General features: G+C 38.7%; 1 protein-coding gene across 3 annotated transcripts in view; it reads left to right on the top strand.

Moving 5' to 3' along the window:
• Positions 1-17,549, top strand: part of LOC142489190 (nectin-3-like) — a 149,338-nt gene extending 131,789 nt beyond the window's left edge. The window contains exon 6 of one of the 3 annotated variants that reach the window (XM_075589544.1): positions 2,707-2,806. In XM_075589544.1, coding sequence (XP_075445659.1) covers positions 2,707-2,717 — 11 coding nt within the window. In that variant the 3' untranslated portion in view covers positions 2,718-2,806. Of the gene's footprint in view, positions 1-2,556; positions 2,655-2,706; positions 2,807-16,353 lie in introns of those variants that run through there. The other 2 variants (XM_075589545.1, XM_075589543.1) reach the window with 2 other exon arrangements.
• The last annotated feature ends 635 nt before the right edge of the window (positions 17,550-18,184 follow it).

An 18,184-nucleotide genomic window follows, 5' to 3' on the forward strand; every position in this document is an offset into this window, starting at 1 on the left:
GCCTAATAAAACAATACAGTTCATCCTATCTAACAATACATTGATATAAAACACAGATATATATATACAGATTTACAAGTGCACAAGAATTATGATCATAATTATCTTAAATGATGTCTATTGGAATTCCAATAGGACTTCCTGAGCTCTCCCTCCAAAACTCTTCTCTCCTTTTCCCCTCCTAATTAACTAATACCCCATCTGTGGTTTAAATGTGTTCCTAAACGCATTGATCAACATGTAGTGCGATTTCTGATTGGTTGAGGAAATATGCTCAACCTAAATTATGTGTGTTTCTTTGAAGTTGATGGGACAACCTAGTAATACCTGATCTATCATATGATGGCAATAAATGGTGGACAGGTCAAAGGTCCCGTAGTTTGATCTCTGTGCGGAATGTGTATTTGTTTCCCTTGGGGTCTAAATGTTAACTCAGGAAACACAGGTCTTGTTTTGAAGTCCCTGATAATAAACAAAGAATGTTCATCAGGGTGGGAAGTAAATAAAAATTCTGTTTGTCAATTCTCTCACTTCTTGCATCTCAATTGAATGTGTATCCAGGTGCAGATATCTACTTCAAAGACAGTTTGTGATTCCTGCACAAAAGCAATTATCTTGGGTAATACCTATTATATATAGCATGTACTGTCTTTAAAGTGGTTCTCCAATCCTTTCTGTCATTTAAACACCACAGTGGGTTTAATCTGCAGAAATTCATACACAACTATTGGTACTTATTTAAAAATAAAATGTAAGAATATGATATTTAATAATGTTTGTTTTGGGGAAACTGCCTATTAATTACATTTCCTGGAAAGCAAACTCAGAAAATGCTCTTGCGTTTTGATTGTTTGTTCAAGGAATACTTTCAAAGTGGTTTTGAACACTTTTTTTCAGACTCCCCAGCTTTGCATTGTTCTAGGAATAACCCAGAAATACAGTAATCTATTTGTTTATGTAATGTATTCTTAAATACATTCTCATAATTGTTAATTCCTTTGTCATTCCTAAAATCTGGTTGTGGTTGATGCTTACTAGGGAGCAGGTTGGACTACTTTTTCTGTACCAGAAAGATTAGTAAATTAGTGGTTTTTATTTATTTATAGTGATTGTTCTTTTTTATATGGGCTTATTGATTCAACCTGCCAGAGCTCTCATTTCACCAAAATAAAAGGAAAGGGATACATTCCTTCCTTAGTTATAGTTTTTTCACTTTACAGCCGCACAGCTTCCAGAAATGTGGTTAAATAAGTTTTGTTGTGCCTCAATTCTAGGACTCAAAGCTGGTATCTAGACTATGATTTCTTATTCTGGGCTTTGGGAGGTTTCCTATAGTTTAACTGTGTTCAAATTTCTCATTGCTCTTGGTGAAGGGTAGATTCGTTGTAGATTGTGATACCTTCAAGGAAATCAATAGAACAGTTCATCATAGGTGGAATTATAATGAACAGTTTTTTTAACTCATAATGCTCTTTCTCAAATGTAGATTATGCTTTCCCCCACCGCCTTGCCGGTTCACCACTTTTCAGCTTTGAATGGAGAGTAGAAGATGATTGGAGCCTGTTGCACAGTTCCATGTCTAGTTTTGAAGGCTCAATCTAGTTCCTAGCTATTTTTGCCCAGATATGGTATAGACCTGATAATGGAGTAAATATGGGGTGCTCTCAAGGAGTATAAATTGAACTTAGTGTAGAGACCTCAGGTTAGTATATCAGAGCAAGTGACATAGCTGTGTACTATATACTTATATGTATAGTGAGACGGCCATCTACATTAAAAAAAAAAAAAACAGGTATATTACATGATAGAAAAGGAAAAGAGAAGTGAGAGACCTAGTTTTACAATGTCATATCTCATATGGTATTCGATTTATAAATTACATTGTAAACTGTTATAATAATTGCCTTTTTACATAGTTACATAGTAGATGAGGTTGAAAAAAGACATAGGTCCATCAAGTTCAACCTATGCTAAATTTAGACGACAGATACTTTATCCTATTTCCCTCCCTACTTACAGTAAATTGATCCACAGGAAGGAAAACAAAAACCCCAGTGAAATATCATCCAATAATAATAAAAAGGGGAAAAATAAATTTGTTCCTAAATCAAAGAATTGGCAATCGGATTACTCCCTGGATCAACATCATTCCCATGTTTACTTATTTGTTATATCCCTGTATACCTTTCCTTTCTAAAAAATATGTCCTTTTTTTTTTAACAAATCTATTGTATCTGCCATCACAGTCTCCATGGGTAATAAATTCCACATTTTAACTGCCCTTACTGTAAAGAACCCTTTCCTTTGTTGCTGGTGACATCTCCTTTCCTCCAACCTTAAGTTATGACCCTGTGTCCTTTGTACTGCCCTTGGCATGAATAGTTATTTTGAAAGGTCCTTGTTCTGTCCTCAAATATATTTGTATATAGTTATCATATCCCCTCTTAGATGCCTCTTTTGTAATGTAAATAAATCTAATTTAGCTAGCCTCTCCTCATAAGTTAGATTGTTCTTCACCTTTATTAATTTGGTGGCTCTTCTCTGCATTTTCTCTAGTTCCATGATGTATTTTCTAAGGAGCGGTGCCCAAAATTGTACTCCATATTCAAGGTGTGGTCTTACTAATGCTTTATAAAGGGGCATAATTATGTTTACTTCCCTTCTACCCATTGCCCGTTTAATGCAAGATCTTGTTTGCCTTTGCAGCTACTGCATGACTTTGGGCACTATTGCTAAGCCTGCTGTCTACAAGCACTCCTAAATCCTTCTCCGTCAAGGATTCCCCCAATTTATCCCCATTTAATTAGTAAGTTGCCTGTTTATTCTTGTTTCCCTAATGCATAACCTTACATTTATCTGGATTACACCTCATCTGCCATTTACCTGTCCAAGTTTCCAGTCTCTCCAGGTCCTTCTGGAGAGAAATTACATCCTGGTCTGATTCTACTACCTTACACAATTTAGTGTCATTAGCAAAGATGGAGACTTTTCTCTCTCTGCCAACCTCAAGGTCATTAATAAACACGTTTAAAAGCAGGGGTCCCAGTACCGATCCCAGAGGTACTCCCCTCACAACTTTAGCCCAACCTGAACAATTCAATTTATGACCAACTCTGTTGTCTGTCTTTCAACCAGTTTTCAATCCAGGTGCAAATATTTTTCCGAGTCCAATTTGCTTTATTTTGTACTCTAACCTCTTTTTAGTTTGAGACAGCCTGAACTAAGTTGCTTTTTTTTTTCAGTTTAAAATGACTGACTCTCTAGCTAGAAATTATGTGACTTGTAGGAAATATTTATAACATCGCACAATTTCTTGTCGATAAGTTCACTAGTGCTTTATACGTGCAATTCTAGCACATGCCAGCTCATTAAAATAGTTGTCACTATCACCTGCCATTACAAATTATGCCTAAAAATGCTATTTCTGTATGTATCCAGTGCAAATAGTAACCGTACAGTAGATATCTGGGGTTACATAGTGTAGGGTCTTAAACAGTCATAGTAACCTCTTGCGTGCCAGAGGGGCTGGCTAAATTGGTTAGTCTGTTTCTAAGGATATTAATCCCAATATTCTGAAGGGTTAGCATTTCTAGTATTGAAGGAATACACATCTCTGCCAATTAACCATTAGAGTACCGAAGGGGCCACAGCACAAGTCCCACGGCCCCTTCAGCACTTGCGATCACATGATTACTGATGTTGGATATACATATACATACAGTGTGTGTGTGTGTATATATATATATATGTATACACACACAGTCTGCATACACACCTCTAATTAAGGGTATTCACAAGACCATGCAATATACTCTAAATAATAGAGAATTGTCGGTGCTCAGAGTCAAAGATAATTGTAACACAAACAAGACAAAAAATAGTCTCAGAAACGAGCACTCCGAATATACACTGGAGAAATTACAAACTTAAATGTCTACACTTATAACATGTTAAAAACATATAAAACCAGACAGGGGGGGGGGGCGGGACCCTCAAACACAGCGTGCGTATATATCAAAATTGACAGGCTGGCTTGCTGCACCATCACCCTAAATAGAAGTTGGTGCCATAAGATATATTATACAAACCTAGGGAAAATATATATAATATATTCCCAAGTATGCCAGACCACCCGTTCATCAGTATAATCAACAGACCTGAGGACTTTTTTTTATTGTATTTATTTAATATAATTTTAATTGTTCTTTTTGATTCATATTAGTCCACTAATTATGACGTTGCCATTTTTTCTATCCCATTATATTAGGACACATTATTCATTATTACAACAAATACGCAATACATATTCTGTTTTTTACATACATTGTATTGTATGTCTTTATTTATATAGTGCCATTAATGTACATAGCGCTTCACAGTAGTAATACACGTGGTAATCAAATAAATAACAGATAATATAAATAACAGATCATGGGAATAAGTGCTTCAGACATATATATGATATATATGTTAAATTGTCTTTTATAACATTAATTTTGATGTATTAGTTTAATTATTTTTCTTATATGATTGTTGACAAGTTAATGTTGTTGTTGTTGCTTTTTAGACATTGTCTAAATTATTCACATATAGAATTATTATGCACTAGTCACTCAATATTTTGTTTTATTTCATCTTTTGTTGCACCATTTGACACTGTCGCATATTTATAGTATCATTTCTACAGATGTTATCATTTTTAATTTCCTTGATTGCTTATTTTTCTATCAACCTAACCGGTTGTTCTGAGTGTGCCTTAAATAGATCACTGGCACACCCACCTGGTATGGCCCTGATGAAGTCGGCGTCACAGCTGACGAAACACGTTGGGTGTACGTCATCACGCTGACGCCAGATCAGCTGTGTGAGGAGTTCTCGCTAGAGGAATAGAGGGCTGGTAAGAGTCTTTTTTTTCTCTGGAGTTGTTCCCGTGGAGGATGTGACGGACACACAATTCATTCCTGCTGTTTGGTACACATTATATTCTGGATGGAGATCCACGGCGCCACCTTACAGTTGCGAACACAACACTCCATGTGGTATGGTATTCTGGCTTGCAAAGCTTCAGCGTCAGGAGATTGCTTTTACACACTTGGGCTCCCGAATCATCTCCATTTGCTTGCGGAGGTTCCAGCTGATGGGTACGCGATTTACGTAATTCCCGAATCAGCACAGGGATTCCCCTCTTCAGGAGTATGAGGGCCAGTAAAATCTGCACTACTGATGAGCATTTGGATCTGCCTAAAAACTGCTGGACTGGAAATCTAATTTATCATAGATTTTTTACTGGAGAATTTGTCTGCTGTATTTACACGACGTTTACAGCATAGACTGGGTAGGAATATAAATGTTTGTAATTGTGTCAATCACCTACACCTGCTACTGCCATTAGTTCACTGTGTTTGTAGTTGTCTGTCTCCTTTAATTGCACCCATTGGCCTAACATGCTTTTTCCAAGCTACAGTAAGCAAGATGTTTTCCAGGACCATCGAAACTATCGTACTACACTTAGTATCCAAATCCTGCACTATTTACATTGACAAAAATAATTTATTTAAGTGGTATGGAAAACATATATACCTGTAAGACTTAATTCCAATAATATATAATAATTATTATAATTTTCTGTTCCTCATTTCATGGCCCTTAGCACCAATGGGTTAATCGCATCCCCCTAGCTAAAGGTAGGATATCCTCCCAAAGTCTCACTTTGCTTTTTATATAAGGCTCTTTTTTTCCTACATGCTGAGAGGAAATGTTTTTATTTTATAGGAACATTTGCCATACTGGTCATGCAGTCAATCCAGGGGGTTCTCTCTGCCTCTCTCCCCCCTGAAGAACCTGTGTCGGCTCCCTCACGGGTTTCAAATCTGGAGGGACCTCTAAGTGGCCAGGTCTGTGCCTGTTTTCCCTTTATCAGGAAGGGCCTTGAGTGAGCTATGCTCGCTGCCATACTGCTTATATTCTTGAACCTCTCAATTGGCACCAAACAAGCTACTCCCAGTCCCTGATACTTGCGGATGTGCACACTGCCTCCCTACCCAAATGGAGGCAGCTTTTCTTATAGAAGAGGAGGACTGGCAGATACAGGATGTGAAGTCAGATACAGGAAGTGACATACTGTACAGGGATGTTATCACGGAAGCATATAGATGGGAATGGATTATGCAACAATGTCTGACTGCAGCCCTGTAGCTGCTACCAGGAACCACAGAACAGCATGCTGCCAAATGGCCACTCCCCAAGCCTGCTTGGTAAGTTCTTTTAGTTTACCATTCTTTATTAAAAGAGAGAGCACAGGATATTTGTCTGTCTGGAATTTTCCCTTAAGATCTGCCAGCCCTTCTGCAGGAGAGGGTACTTCTAAGATTACTGTGAAAAATGTTATACCAAGGAAGAAAGGGACTAAAAAGTCCAAGATATGTGCACCATGTGACAAACCTGCACTGGATTAGAAAAAAAAACATGTACGGAATGCCTTAAGTCAGTACCTTCAGAACTTTCTGATCAAATTTTTCAATTGGATGAAATCCACAGTTTCCTAAAGTGTTCAGGAAGCCACTACCGAAGTTATGGGGAAGTTATCTAAAAGATTTACATCCCAGACAAGCCTAGATAAGCAGATGGATCTGGCATCTGCAGACCCAGATAATTTCCAGGAATCTAAAAGAGAATAAATTTGCTCTTTAGAAGAGGAAGACCGAGAACAGGAATCCAGGTTTGGTGTGGAATTCGTTCCCCCTCGTACACAGGCAATGAAGGAAGCTCTGGATATGCGAGGAGGTAAAAGATTCCAAAATTAAAGACCCTTTTTTCATGGGACCCCAATAAAAGCCTTAACCTTCCTGGTCCATAAGGTCATCAAATAAATTATAACCACAGAATGAGCACAGCCAGATAAGAAAGTTCTCAATGACACTTTTTCTGAGCAGGAATCAAGAACCTGGGAGATTCCACCAAATGCCTTTTCCAGAATTGGAAAGATGCCATTGATAGGAGGATGGAGAACATGCTTTAAAAAAGCAGGAGCCGCTGGCAAGCTCTCCATAGCCACCGCTACATTAGCAAGAGCATTAAGAATCTGGATTGTCAACATTGAAGAAGCACTAGAAAAAGGGGTCAGAAGAAAGGCCATTAAGGAGGCCATGGCAGAGGTCAGTCTAGCAATGGACTATATCTGCGAGGCTTTGTTTGATTCCATCAAGAAAGCTACCAGATGACTTTCACTGGTAGTGACTGAAAGAAGAGCATTGTAGCTCAGACCTTTGCGGACTCATCGTCAAAGTACAAACTATGTACCATCCCCTTTGAAGGAGAACTTTGGGAAAGGTTTGAATGCCATCATCGTCAGATCATTGGGGTGTCTACCACAAGAAAAGCTTATGAGAAGATTCTGCTGGAACACTTTTCAATCGGATATGCCTTGAGTGATTCAATATCCTACAAGCTAGCTAGGCAGTAGACAAGACAGCCCACCTTGACTGGAAGACACAATAATATTAGTTACTTTCCGAGGAAGAGGAAATCCATTTAGGGGTATAACTAGATTTGCATGAGGCAGCGGGTTTCACCACTCCCAGTTGGAGGAATATTGGGTGTTTGGAGCAGTGTGTCCCACTCTATTTTAGACAAATGGGTTCTGGAATTATTAATCTTCAGAGGTTATCTCTTAGAATTCAACAAGTACCCACAAAAATGTACCTTTATGCTATCAAAAGACCCAAAGAATACGTCAAGGGACAATATTTGGTGGAAAATGTAAGCTCTCTCCCAAACAACAAGGTGATAGAAGAGGCTCCAATATCCCAAAGAGAAAAAGGAGTCTATTGAATCATCTTTCTCACCCCGGAAAGAACAGGATGCTATCGGGCCTTTCTGGATCTAAGAACATCAATCACTTTCTGAAAATAAGGAGCTTCAAAATAGTCTCTGAGATCCATCATATCAGCAGGGGAGCAAGGGGAATGGTTGGCTTAAAAAGACCTGAAGGATGCCTGTTTCCACATTCTAATCACAGAAACCCCCATAAAATATCTAATATTTGCAACAGCCCAGGGGCATTTTCAGCTTAAAGCTATGACCTTTGGTCTAGCCATGGCTCTCAGAACCTTTACAAAGTTGTTGGTACCACTTACAACAGAAAACAAGGTATCCATACCTCGACTTACTAATAAAGGCTCAGTCAAGACGTAAAGTGCTTTATGTATGTATGTTTATCTTTATTTATATAGTGCCATCAATGTACATAGCGCTTTACAGCAGTAAAACGTGACATACAGTAATACATTTTGGTGGTAGAGGGCTGTTGATACAAAAGGGGTTGGAAGAAGGCACCTTTGGGCAGAATGCACAAGTCAGGCAGGCGGATAGCAAGACATTAGGGCTAGAGTTGTATATAGGTTTAAAAGCGAGGAGAATTTTGTAAATAATGCAGGTGCTATGAGACAAATTGTACTGTAGGAGAGAGTGAAGCGATACTAGCTGGAGCGTTGAGGATAGAGAGTAGGGGAGACAGGTGAGAAGCAGGAAGGCCAGGCATTAGATGGTTACAATAGTCGAGGAGAGAGAGAATGAGGGCCTGTGTTAGAGTTTTAGCAGTAAAGCGACAGAGGAAAGGTCTTAGCTTTGCAATGGTATGGAGGAAACATTGACAGGTTTTAGCTACATTGGGAAATGTGAGGAGAATGTGAAGGGAGGAGTCAAATGTGACACCTAGGCAGCGTGCTTGTGATACTGGGTGTAAAGTATCTGTTGTCTAAATTTAACATAGGTTGAACTTGATGGACGTACGTCTTTTTTCAACCTCATCTACTATGTAACTATGATAGTACTGCAATAGAAAAGGGGGCAGTAGGACCAGGCTTGGAAGGAAGTATGAGGAGCTCCATCTTTGACATGTTAAGTTTAAGTCGGTGGAGGGCTATCCAGGATAATGTAGTGGAGAGACATTCAGAAATATTGGTCTGTACAGCGGGTGTAAGATCAGGGGTTGGAAGGTAAGTTTTTTTGAGTAAAAATATAACTGTTGCATGCTTGGAGGTGGTGAGAGGTGGAAAAGGTACCAGAGCGAGGGAGGAGTTGAAAATGTGTGAGTTAAGGGATTAGAGTAGGAGCAAGAGATGGGAGGGAATGGGGTCGAGGGCAAGTGGTAGGAGATCAAATCAGCAGTGACACTTTCTTCTCGATGACAGAGGGAAAATAGTTAAGCAAGCCAGGAGGAGAGTAATAAAGAGGTACTTTTGAATATGCGGAGGATACAAAGGGGCCTTGATGAATGGAATCCACCTTTGTCTTGAAATAGTAAAGTCTTGAGGTGAAATGGAGGGAAGAAAGACAGGTAACAGACGGTGGTCTGAGTAGAGTCAAAGGCTGCGTTTATAGTACTGGCTACGGTGACTGTGACATTGCACAGCGCCATAGCAAATACATGCAGTCAGTTGCGGGTGTCCATAGTGGGCACGACGGCTGATGTCACGCGGTCGCGATCGCTGGAAGTCAGCGGCAGGTGAGCAGCTTAGCCACTGAGGGCAAACCACTCACTACCACGCCTTCGCCATGCCCTCCGGTCGCCCTCTCCTGTCTCCTGCACCAGAGTGCAAGAACCGCTGTAGCGACGGATGACGACGTCACGCGGTCGCGTCTCCGTAGCCTTTACTATAAATGCAGCCAAAGAAAGTAGGGGGAGTTTGACTAGTGAGTGTGCATTAGTGAAGAAAAGTAGGATTGCTTAGCCTTGGAGAGGGCATTGTTGAAACAGGATAGGATACATTTGTAGTGAAGGAAGTCTGCAAGAGTATGAGATTTTCCTTTAGATGCGTTCAGAGGAGTGAGTGCTGGAGCGGAGCATGCGTGTATGATAGTTTAGTCGAGGTCTGGTGTTAGAAGGGTGAGAACTGCAGAGAGAGGGGCATTTAGATCTAGAGGAGGATAGGGCAGAGTTGTAGTTAATGATAAGGTTGTCTGTGTCAGTAGCGCAGATGAGAGGGAGGAGCACAAAGTGGAGTCAAGTCGGTAGTGGAACTCCGGGTAGATGGAGATGAAGAGGAGAACTAATAAAGAGTAAATGAGAAGGGATGATGGTCAGAGAGAAGAGTGGGGGATATGGAGAGAAGTTTTTGCGAAAACCAGGTTCAGGTAGAAGCCATGCTGGTGGGTGCTGGCTGCAGTCCATTGGTGAAGGCCAAAAGAAATTATAGAGAAAGCAAGATGCCCAAGGGAGAGTGTGGTCATCAGTATGGCAGTTGAAGTACCCAAAGAGGAGGGGTGTTAGAGGCGAGAAAGAAGGAGAGCCAGGATTCAAAGTCTGAGCAACAGAGAGAATGGGGATGAGAAGAGGTTGATGAGTGATAGATGACCGCCACCTGGAGAGGCAGAGGAGAAAAAAACTAGAGGAAAAGAAAGTGAGGAAGGTATCAAAAGGATCAGTAGTGGCAGATTAAGGAGATGAGGAGCCCCATGCTCCCACCCCTGCCATCAGGGTTCAGAGTGTGGGAGAAAGAAAGAGCACCAAAAGAGAGGGCAGGCTCCAGTGCAGAGTCAGACTGAGCCCAAAAGAGAGCATGTGCACACAGAAATGTGTTAGAAAGGGAACATGTATTCCAAAGGGCACAGGAGATTGGGAGTTTGACGGGGGATTGGTAGGAGGCTAGAGGGGTTTTCACCACAAGGAGGGCAAGTTGGATGTGGCTGACAAGGAAGAGAAATGTAGAAATAAGACAGGGACCAGGATTGGGAAAGATCCCCACAAACAAGGAGGAGAAACATGGAATGAAAATGTGTGAGGTGGATTTGTAGTGATGTTTTCTTGTTCAGGGTGTATTGCTTAGTAGTGTCAAAGGGTGCAAGAAGGAAGGAGAGATGGAGATATATGAATGGAGTTAGAAGAATTGGGATGGTAGAAAGAAAAGTACATCTTGGAGAGAAGTGATGTAACAGCAAATATAAATAGTAGAGGAGACATAGCAGTAATAGTAGTGCTAGTTTAATGTTGAGACCTGGTTGAGGACTGGACACTGAAAATGAAGGTAGGATTAGGGTAAAGAGCAAAATTAGAGAAATTAATAAATGATGTATGGTGATGCTCTAGAATATTGCTAGAAGAGTGCTACAGTATGTCTTCTTGAGTCTTTGATTGAAGAATTGATTGATTGAGGAAGTCTTCTTGTCCAACTCTGTTTGACTCCATAATACTGTAACTCCATGCCACTTACAAATAGGACACCTGTGTGCAGGACATTGCAACCCCTTAATCTAGAGCAGGTGAAGAAATACTTGATAAATTATGGCTGGGTAATCAACACAGAAAAGAGTCAGATGACTCCTTAACAAGAGTTAAGATTTTGGGGTGTCAAGGTTTTTTTACGAATGCTGGAAAAGTGGTTCTTCTCCACGACAAAGGAAGCCATATATTTTGTCAGGTTGAATTCAAAGCAGTATACTTGAGAATGCAATCTATTTCACTGCAATTGCCTAACTAAATAACGAAGAGGGTACCAGAAGCCTAATAATGCGTCGAGAGGTAAGACCTATTCTGCTTTGGGCAGAGGAAAATTTGGCTACTATTTCAGCAGTTCATGTTCCAGGAAAACACATCTTAACCGGTTATCGAAGTAGAAAACATTTTTCCACAGGAGAGTGGGAAATAAAACAAGTTTCTTCAACAATATCATTGCCAGATGGGGAAAGTCTCAGACCTGATGGCGACCGAAACAGAAAAATCAGAACCTTCTGCACAAGCGTTTTCCATCCGCAGTCTTTTATGACCGATGCCCTCTCATTCTGTTGGGACCTAACAGTGGCTTCTCTCTGCCCTTCATTCCAAAAGTTTTAAAGTAAATAAGAGAAAAGACAGAGGTGATTATAATCCTTCCTTTCTGGCCGAGAAGGGTCTGGTTTCCTTTTGTTAATAAATATGGCGAAATATCAACCCTGGCAGTAAAGTCTTCTATGACAAAAGCTGTGTTATCACTGAAACCAGGGACGTTGGCCCTGTCAGCATGGAGATTGACCAGGAGGCCAAACACGGACTAACTCTACATAAATAGTATATTATAGAATCTTAAAGGTGTTTTTAGAGTGATGTAAAACTACTGGAGTAGAGTTCCAAAATCTGTCTCTGGTTCAACTTCTGGATTTCATTCAAACTGGGCATGATTTAAGTTTAAACCTTCATTCCCTCTAAGATCTTTCAGATCTACAAAGTAGGAATTTTGCTGCGGCTTCCATTATTTTTACACTTCTTTCAGGTGGTGTAAAAGTGAAGAGATCTGCATCTTGTCTTTAAAGACATGACCAATAAGCCATTCAAGCCAGTGCAACAATTGTACAGGGTATGCTTTCAATCTAACCTTGAAAATGTTTTTTTTTTTTTTTATTATTATTATTAGCAGTAAACTCAGCCAGCCTTGTCCTGCATAGAGCCTTTCTTAGATTGTAATTCGGACAAAGCGATCCTCATACCAGTTTTTCAATTCCACCCCAAGGTGGTGTCAAGGCTTTCACCTTTTATTAAGGGTTTACTCTGCCATTCTTTCTAAAACCAAACAAATCTCAAAGATGAGAACTTTCAAAATCTAAATATAGTCAGATGCGTCAAAACGTACCCCTAGAAATACAGTGTCTTTCAGGAGGTCAGATCAGCTTTTCTTGTTAACTTCAGGCTTCAGAAAAGGCCAATGGTAGTAGGTAGAGCAAAGGAGCACAGCAACCGGAAATAATCCTGAATGAAAAAATAATTCAAGGGCAACTCCAACATAAAAATAAAGGGTATTTAATATATTGGCTCACAGGAAGGTGAAAAAAAAGAACGCACCAACACGTTTCATCCCGTGGGACTTTGTCAAGGTGTAATGGAGTAACACACAATCCTACCTATATAGCTGCCATTTCGCGCCAAAAGTCCTGCAGTGTGGCGTCGCGCATGCACACCAGAGACACTTCGCGTCGCTGTGACACCCCACCAGGTCTATCCGATCCATCCGGCGCATGAGATGACGTCACAAGTGCGTGTCCGTTTCTACAATGAAACGCAAGCACGCACCACCCCTGCTGGGCTAGAGGAGGCAATGGTGACATTTCAAAACAAAACTTTATTAGTATATATGAACAAGCACAAAACACATAGAAGCAAACATATAAAAATCAATTGAAAAGCCTAAGAACAAAGTGAGTGAATACAAAAAACGTGTTAACACATCACAAACAAAAAATAAACCTATAAGAGTGTATATGTATATATCTAATAATAGCACAACAACATAAAATGTATAAATGTGTCAATATATAAAATATAACATCAATGTTTTGTGAATACCAGTTTGTAACTTTCACCTATATAGGGAGCAAAGAAATAGTAAGATAAATTCATCTAATTCAAATCATATATAACATAAATATACCTGATACTAATGTATAGATAATAATAATAATATTTACCAATAAATATATATAATGTTATCTTTGAAGCCACATAAATGCTCACAAGGACTGTTCAGTGAAACACAAAACACAGATAAAATGAATATCATGAATGAAAGACATAGTAATTAATCCTTAATATACGACATAATCAAAATATCCTCAATGAATGATTGATCAAAGTTACTGAACCATGTCAGTCAAAGGAAATGGGAAAGGTCACAATCGATGTTCATATCGTGAGGCACCCTGGTCCGTAGTTTAAAGATCCAGAATGCTTCACGATGATCCAATTTTTTGGTCCTATTCCCTCCCCTAGGTAGGGGTGGAATGAACTCAATGCCCTGAAATCTGAAGTTTTTGGTTCCCCCTTGGGGACAATGAGTGAAGTGTTTGGGAACAGAGTGATTAAGATTTCCCTTAGAGATCAACCGCAGGTGCTCCATTATACGAACCTTAATGTTCCTAATTGTTCTTCCTACTGTACATATTGGCTACCACAAGAGATGAGGTAGACAACATAGGAAGAATTACAATTGATGAACGAGATAGTTTTATGTACTACTCGTTTTTTTTTTTAAATAAATGTTTCTGACACATGCATATTATTACAGATCTTGCACTTATTGCATGGAAAGGAGCCCTTGGGAAGAGTAGATTTCTTCTCTATTTCAGCAGGGGTGGCGCGTGCTTGCGTTCCATTGTAGACATGGACACGCGCTTGTGACGTCATCCCATGCGCCGGATGGATTGGATAGACCTGGGGGAGTCACAGCGATGCGAAGTGTCTCTGGTGTGCATGCGCGACGCCATACTGCAGGACTTTTGGCGCGAAATGGCAGCTGTATAGGTTGGATTGTGTGTTACTCCATTACACCTTGACAAAGTCCCACGGGACAAAACATGTTGGTGCGTTCTTTTTTTTTTTTTTCACCTTCCTGTGAGCTAATATATTAAATACCCTTTATTTTTATGTTGGAGTTGCCCTTGAATTATTTTTTCATTCAGGATTATTTCCGGTTGCTGTGCTCCTTTGCTCTACCTACTACCATTTGCTTCTACTCTTCAGGATTGCACGCCTTGGAACACTACAAACTACTGGACCATCAGGATACCCCCAAGGGCAGGTAGTGGGCATTAGCCCTTATATTTGTACCTTTGACCCTCATATTGGGGATGCTTATGTTTAAAGAGGGGTTTGTGCATTATTGACCATGGGCTGTGGTAGTCAAGCAGACTGACCGCTAGGTCTTTATTTGCCCCCTCCCCCCCCCTGTATTTGCTTATGAACATTATACTCTATGGATGAATAACAGTGTTCCTATTTGATGTCCTAATGACTGTGAATATATATAAATAGTAGACACACTGATATTGAGCACCATTTTCTTCACAAATTCGTTCAGAAAAGGCCAAGTAGTCTCAAAATTCTCAATAGGAAGATGGACAATTATCGTAATCAAGAAGGCATGTATAGTCCAAGGAGCCAAGTTACCAGTGAGACTTTCAAGCAGTGGCCACCTCTTGGGCGGCAAGATCACAGGCTTCTCTGGCAGACCTATGTAAGAAAAGAAAAAGGCAGGGCTAAATAATAGGCCCTTGAAGAGACTGCACACCACAGCAACTAAAATATAACCTTTAATTACAGACCTATGTAAGGCAGCAGTGTGGTCCTCAATGAACATCTTTATTAAGTTCTATAAATTGCACGTTCAAGCTTCTACAGAAACTATCTTTGCACGTAAACTATTACAAGCCGTAGTTTGAGACGTTTTATCTTTCTTTTCTGTTGTATCATGAAATGACCGTATTTTTGGGACAAATACACAGTGTCCGTCACTTATTATCTTGGTTATCACTTTGCTATATCCTGTTGGTGCCTACTGCTATTAATGAGGAACAGGGGAAAAAACATTTTCACTGTAAGTTTCTTGTGCTGGAGGAGTCTTGTGGCAGTACACACCACTTTCCCTCCCTAAGTATTTCTGAGAATGTAATTAATCAGATTTAGTTGTTTTTGCCATAGCCATACCTTTGTGAAAACAGATGGCTGCCATACATATGGGGGTGGAGGCTTATATAGGAAATGAGGATGTCCTACCTTCACCTAGGGGGATGAGGGCATGGGATAAACCCATTTGTGCATACTGAAAATTACGGTAAGATAAAGACAATTTTCTCTTTTAATGGTTGGAGATTCTCCTGCAAATATAAAAATGTGTACGTTATCATCAATACATACATTTGCACGACCTTATGAAACTGATGTGGTAGTGTTCTGTAAGCATTTAATAATGAGGGTACAGTAGGCTTTACTCATACTGAATTCTATTTTGTTATGTGACGTTTCTGTATACTGTACTTGTATGTTAGGATGAAAAGAGAGGAACGCAAATCCTATTTCTATTTTCTTTAAAGCAGCATTAACTACAAAATCCTATGTGTTTTTTTTAAATAAATCAATTGTGTAGTGTTAGATAATACTGCATCTGCTTCCCCCCCCCCCCCCACACACACACATTGTATGCCCTTTTTAAATGCATTTTAATGTAATAAGCTTAATTGGGTTGCTATAGCAACCACTTGGAAACCACAGCACTTCCTCTTCTGAAATAGAAAGGTGACAAAAATTCAACAATTTATGAGTCTAATCCAAAAAATGTTTTTTACTTTTAATTTGTCTTGTAAATTTGTTCTCTTATTAGTTGCATGTTTTTCTACATTGTTTTTGATCATTTTCATAATCTCACTTTATTTCTATAATACTAATGATTAGCATTAATTAACAATACAATTCTCTAAATGCTTCTGCATGAAAATACAAATCTACCTGCATTTAAAATGCTTTTTTATAGTTCATACTCCTTATCAACCAACCCTGGTATGTAGCTAATATTGACATTCCTTTTCTTTGTCTATTCCTACTTTTCCCATTAGATCCTCCAGCTACTACTCGACTTCCTACGATACCACAGACTCACTCAACTATTGCGATTGCAAGCTTAGCAACGGCATCAAAAAAGCTTAATTTTTCAGTATCAACTGTGGCATCAATGCAGGATGAAAATTTTGGCACCATTGTTGGCAGTGTAATAGGAGGAAGTCTTTTCTTGATACTTGTAATTGTGCTATCTGGAATAATCTACTATAAGAGAAAACAGACATTTCGTGGTGACTACTTTACGAAGAGCTACATTCCTCCATCAGATATGCAAAAAGAGTCACAAATAGATGTTCTCCAGCCTGAAGATCTTGATCCATTTGCTGAAGAAAAGAAAAAAAATGAAAATAGAACAAACGATCTTATCTATAATGAATATCTTCATGATATTGAAAACTCTGATTGGAACAATATAGGTAGCTATAACCGGTATCAAGAACAGTTTGATAGACCAATGAATGATTACGCTGATAAAAAAATGCCTACAGTACAAACTTATAATAAGAACTGTTTTAATGAAAATGAAGATGATTTGGTATCACATGTGGATGGATCAGTTATCTCCCGAAGAGAGTGGTATGTGTAGAAACTACTAGCAAAAAGACTTTATTGTGCATTCAGCTACGTGATTGTTTAGAATTGTTCTCTGATTTTTTTTTTTTTTTTTAATTATTATTTAAACCGAGAGAAGCCAATTATTGTTAATGTTCCTTTATTCTATCCTAAGACTGGATGTGTAAAATGTTGGTTTCTTACATCTACGCTGCTTTAAAATATGTAAAGGAACACTCCTTGATCATTTGACTATTAAAAGCTTGAATTCCTATTTTGAGTTTGGGATAATAAATAATATGTGCAGTTATTCCCACATGAGAGCAACATTTAATTTATAAAAAAAAAAAATATTTCTAAAATACCCCATCTCAATCAATAATGTTCTGCTTTGAAATATGTAAAAAGAAAGCCTCTTGCCCATTGACAATTACAGTATTTCACATATATTTGTTATTTAAGATTCAAATCCAAAAGATTACTCTAAAATCCAGCGCTACGTTCAATAATATAATTATTTTTGTCAAGTATTTTTTTTTTTAACTGTTTTCTATTTTTTCTACAACTGAGGTTAAGAGCTGTATCTATTGTATTTCAAATAAAAAATTGGTGTAAAGGCATTTAGCATTTCATGCTTCATACAATTTGTCATAATAATAATGTTATTTCATTTATCTTCAGATATTTTTTGTTGATTACACATTTCAATAAATAACACATTGTAATGTATTGGTGGTGTTAATGTAGCCAAGATACATTTTTTTCTGTTGTCTTCAGTCAGTGTTACATTGCATATTAATACATTATTTAAGATGTTAGATATAGTTAAACAAATGCCAGTGATTTGCAATATACCACAAAGTAATTGTTCATCATAGATTCCCTATAAAAATATCTTCCAAATGATTTCCATGTTATGTGGCTTGAAATCACGTCCTAAATACTTTGAGTATAAGCCTCATAATAGTCTATAAAGTAAAAAAGTTGAAATGTTGTGCTTGAAGTAAAGCAGGAATAGTAAAAAAAAAAAAATCTGTTCGTGATGAGATTAACATGTCCTCAACCAGTACAACCTCAAAATCTAGCTACTGTATGAAAATTGATCTCATACTGTAGAAATACTTATACATAAGACAAACTTGAATATGTTTGCTTCTAAATTTTCCATTTCACCATACAACTCTTAGTATACACTTAGAATAGTGCCTTGTTTTCATACATGAGAGAATTTTAATTATTTCTCTGGGGGGGGGGGGGTAAAACCTGCCTTAACTT

The sequence above is a fragment of the Ascaphus truei genome, chromosome 3, assembly GCF_040206685.1.
Source record: "Ascaphus truei isolate aAscTru1 chromosome 3, aAscTru1.hap1, whole genome shotgun sequence".
NCBI lineage: Eukaryota > Metazoa > Chordata > Amphibia > Anura > Ascaphidae > Ascaphus > Ascaphus truei.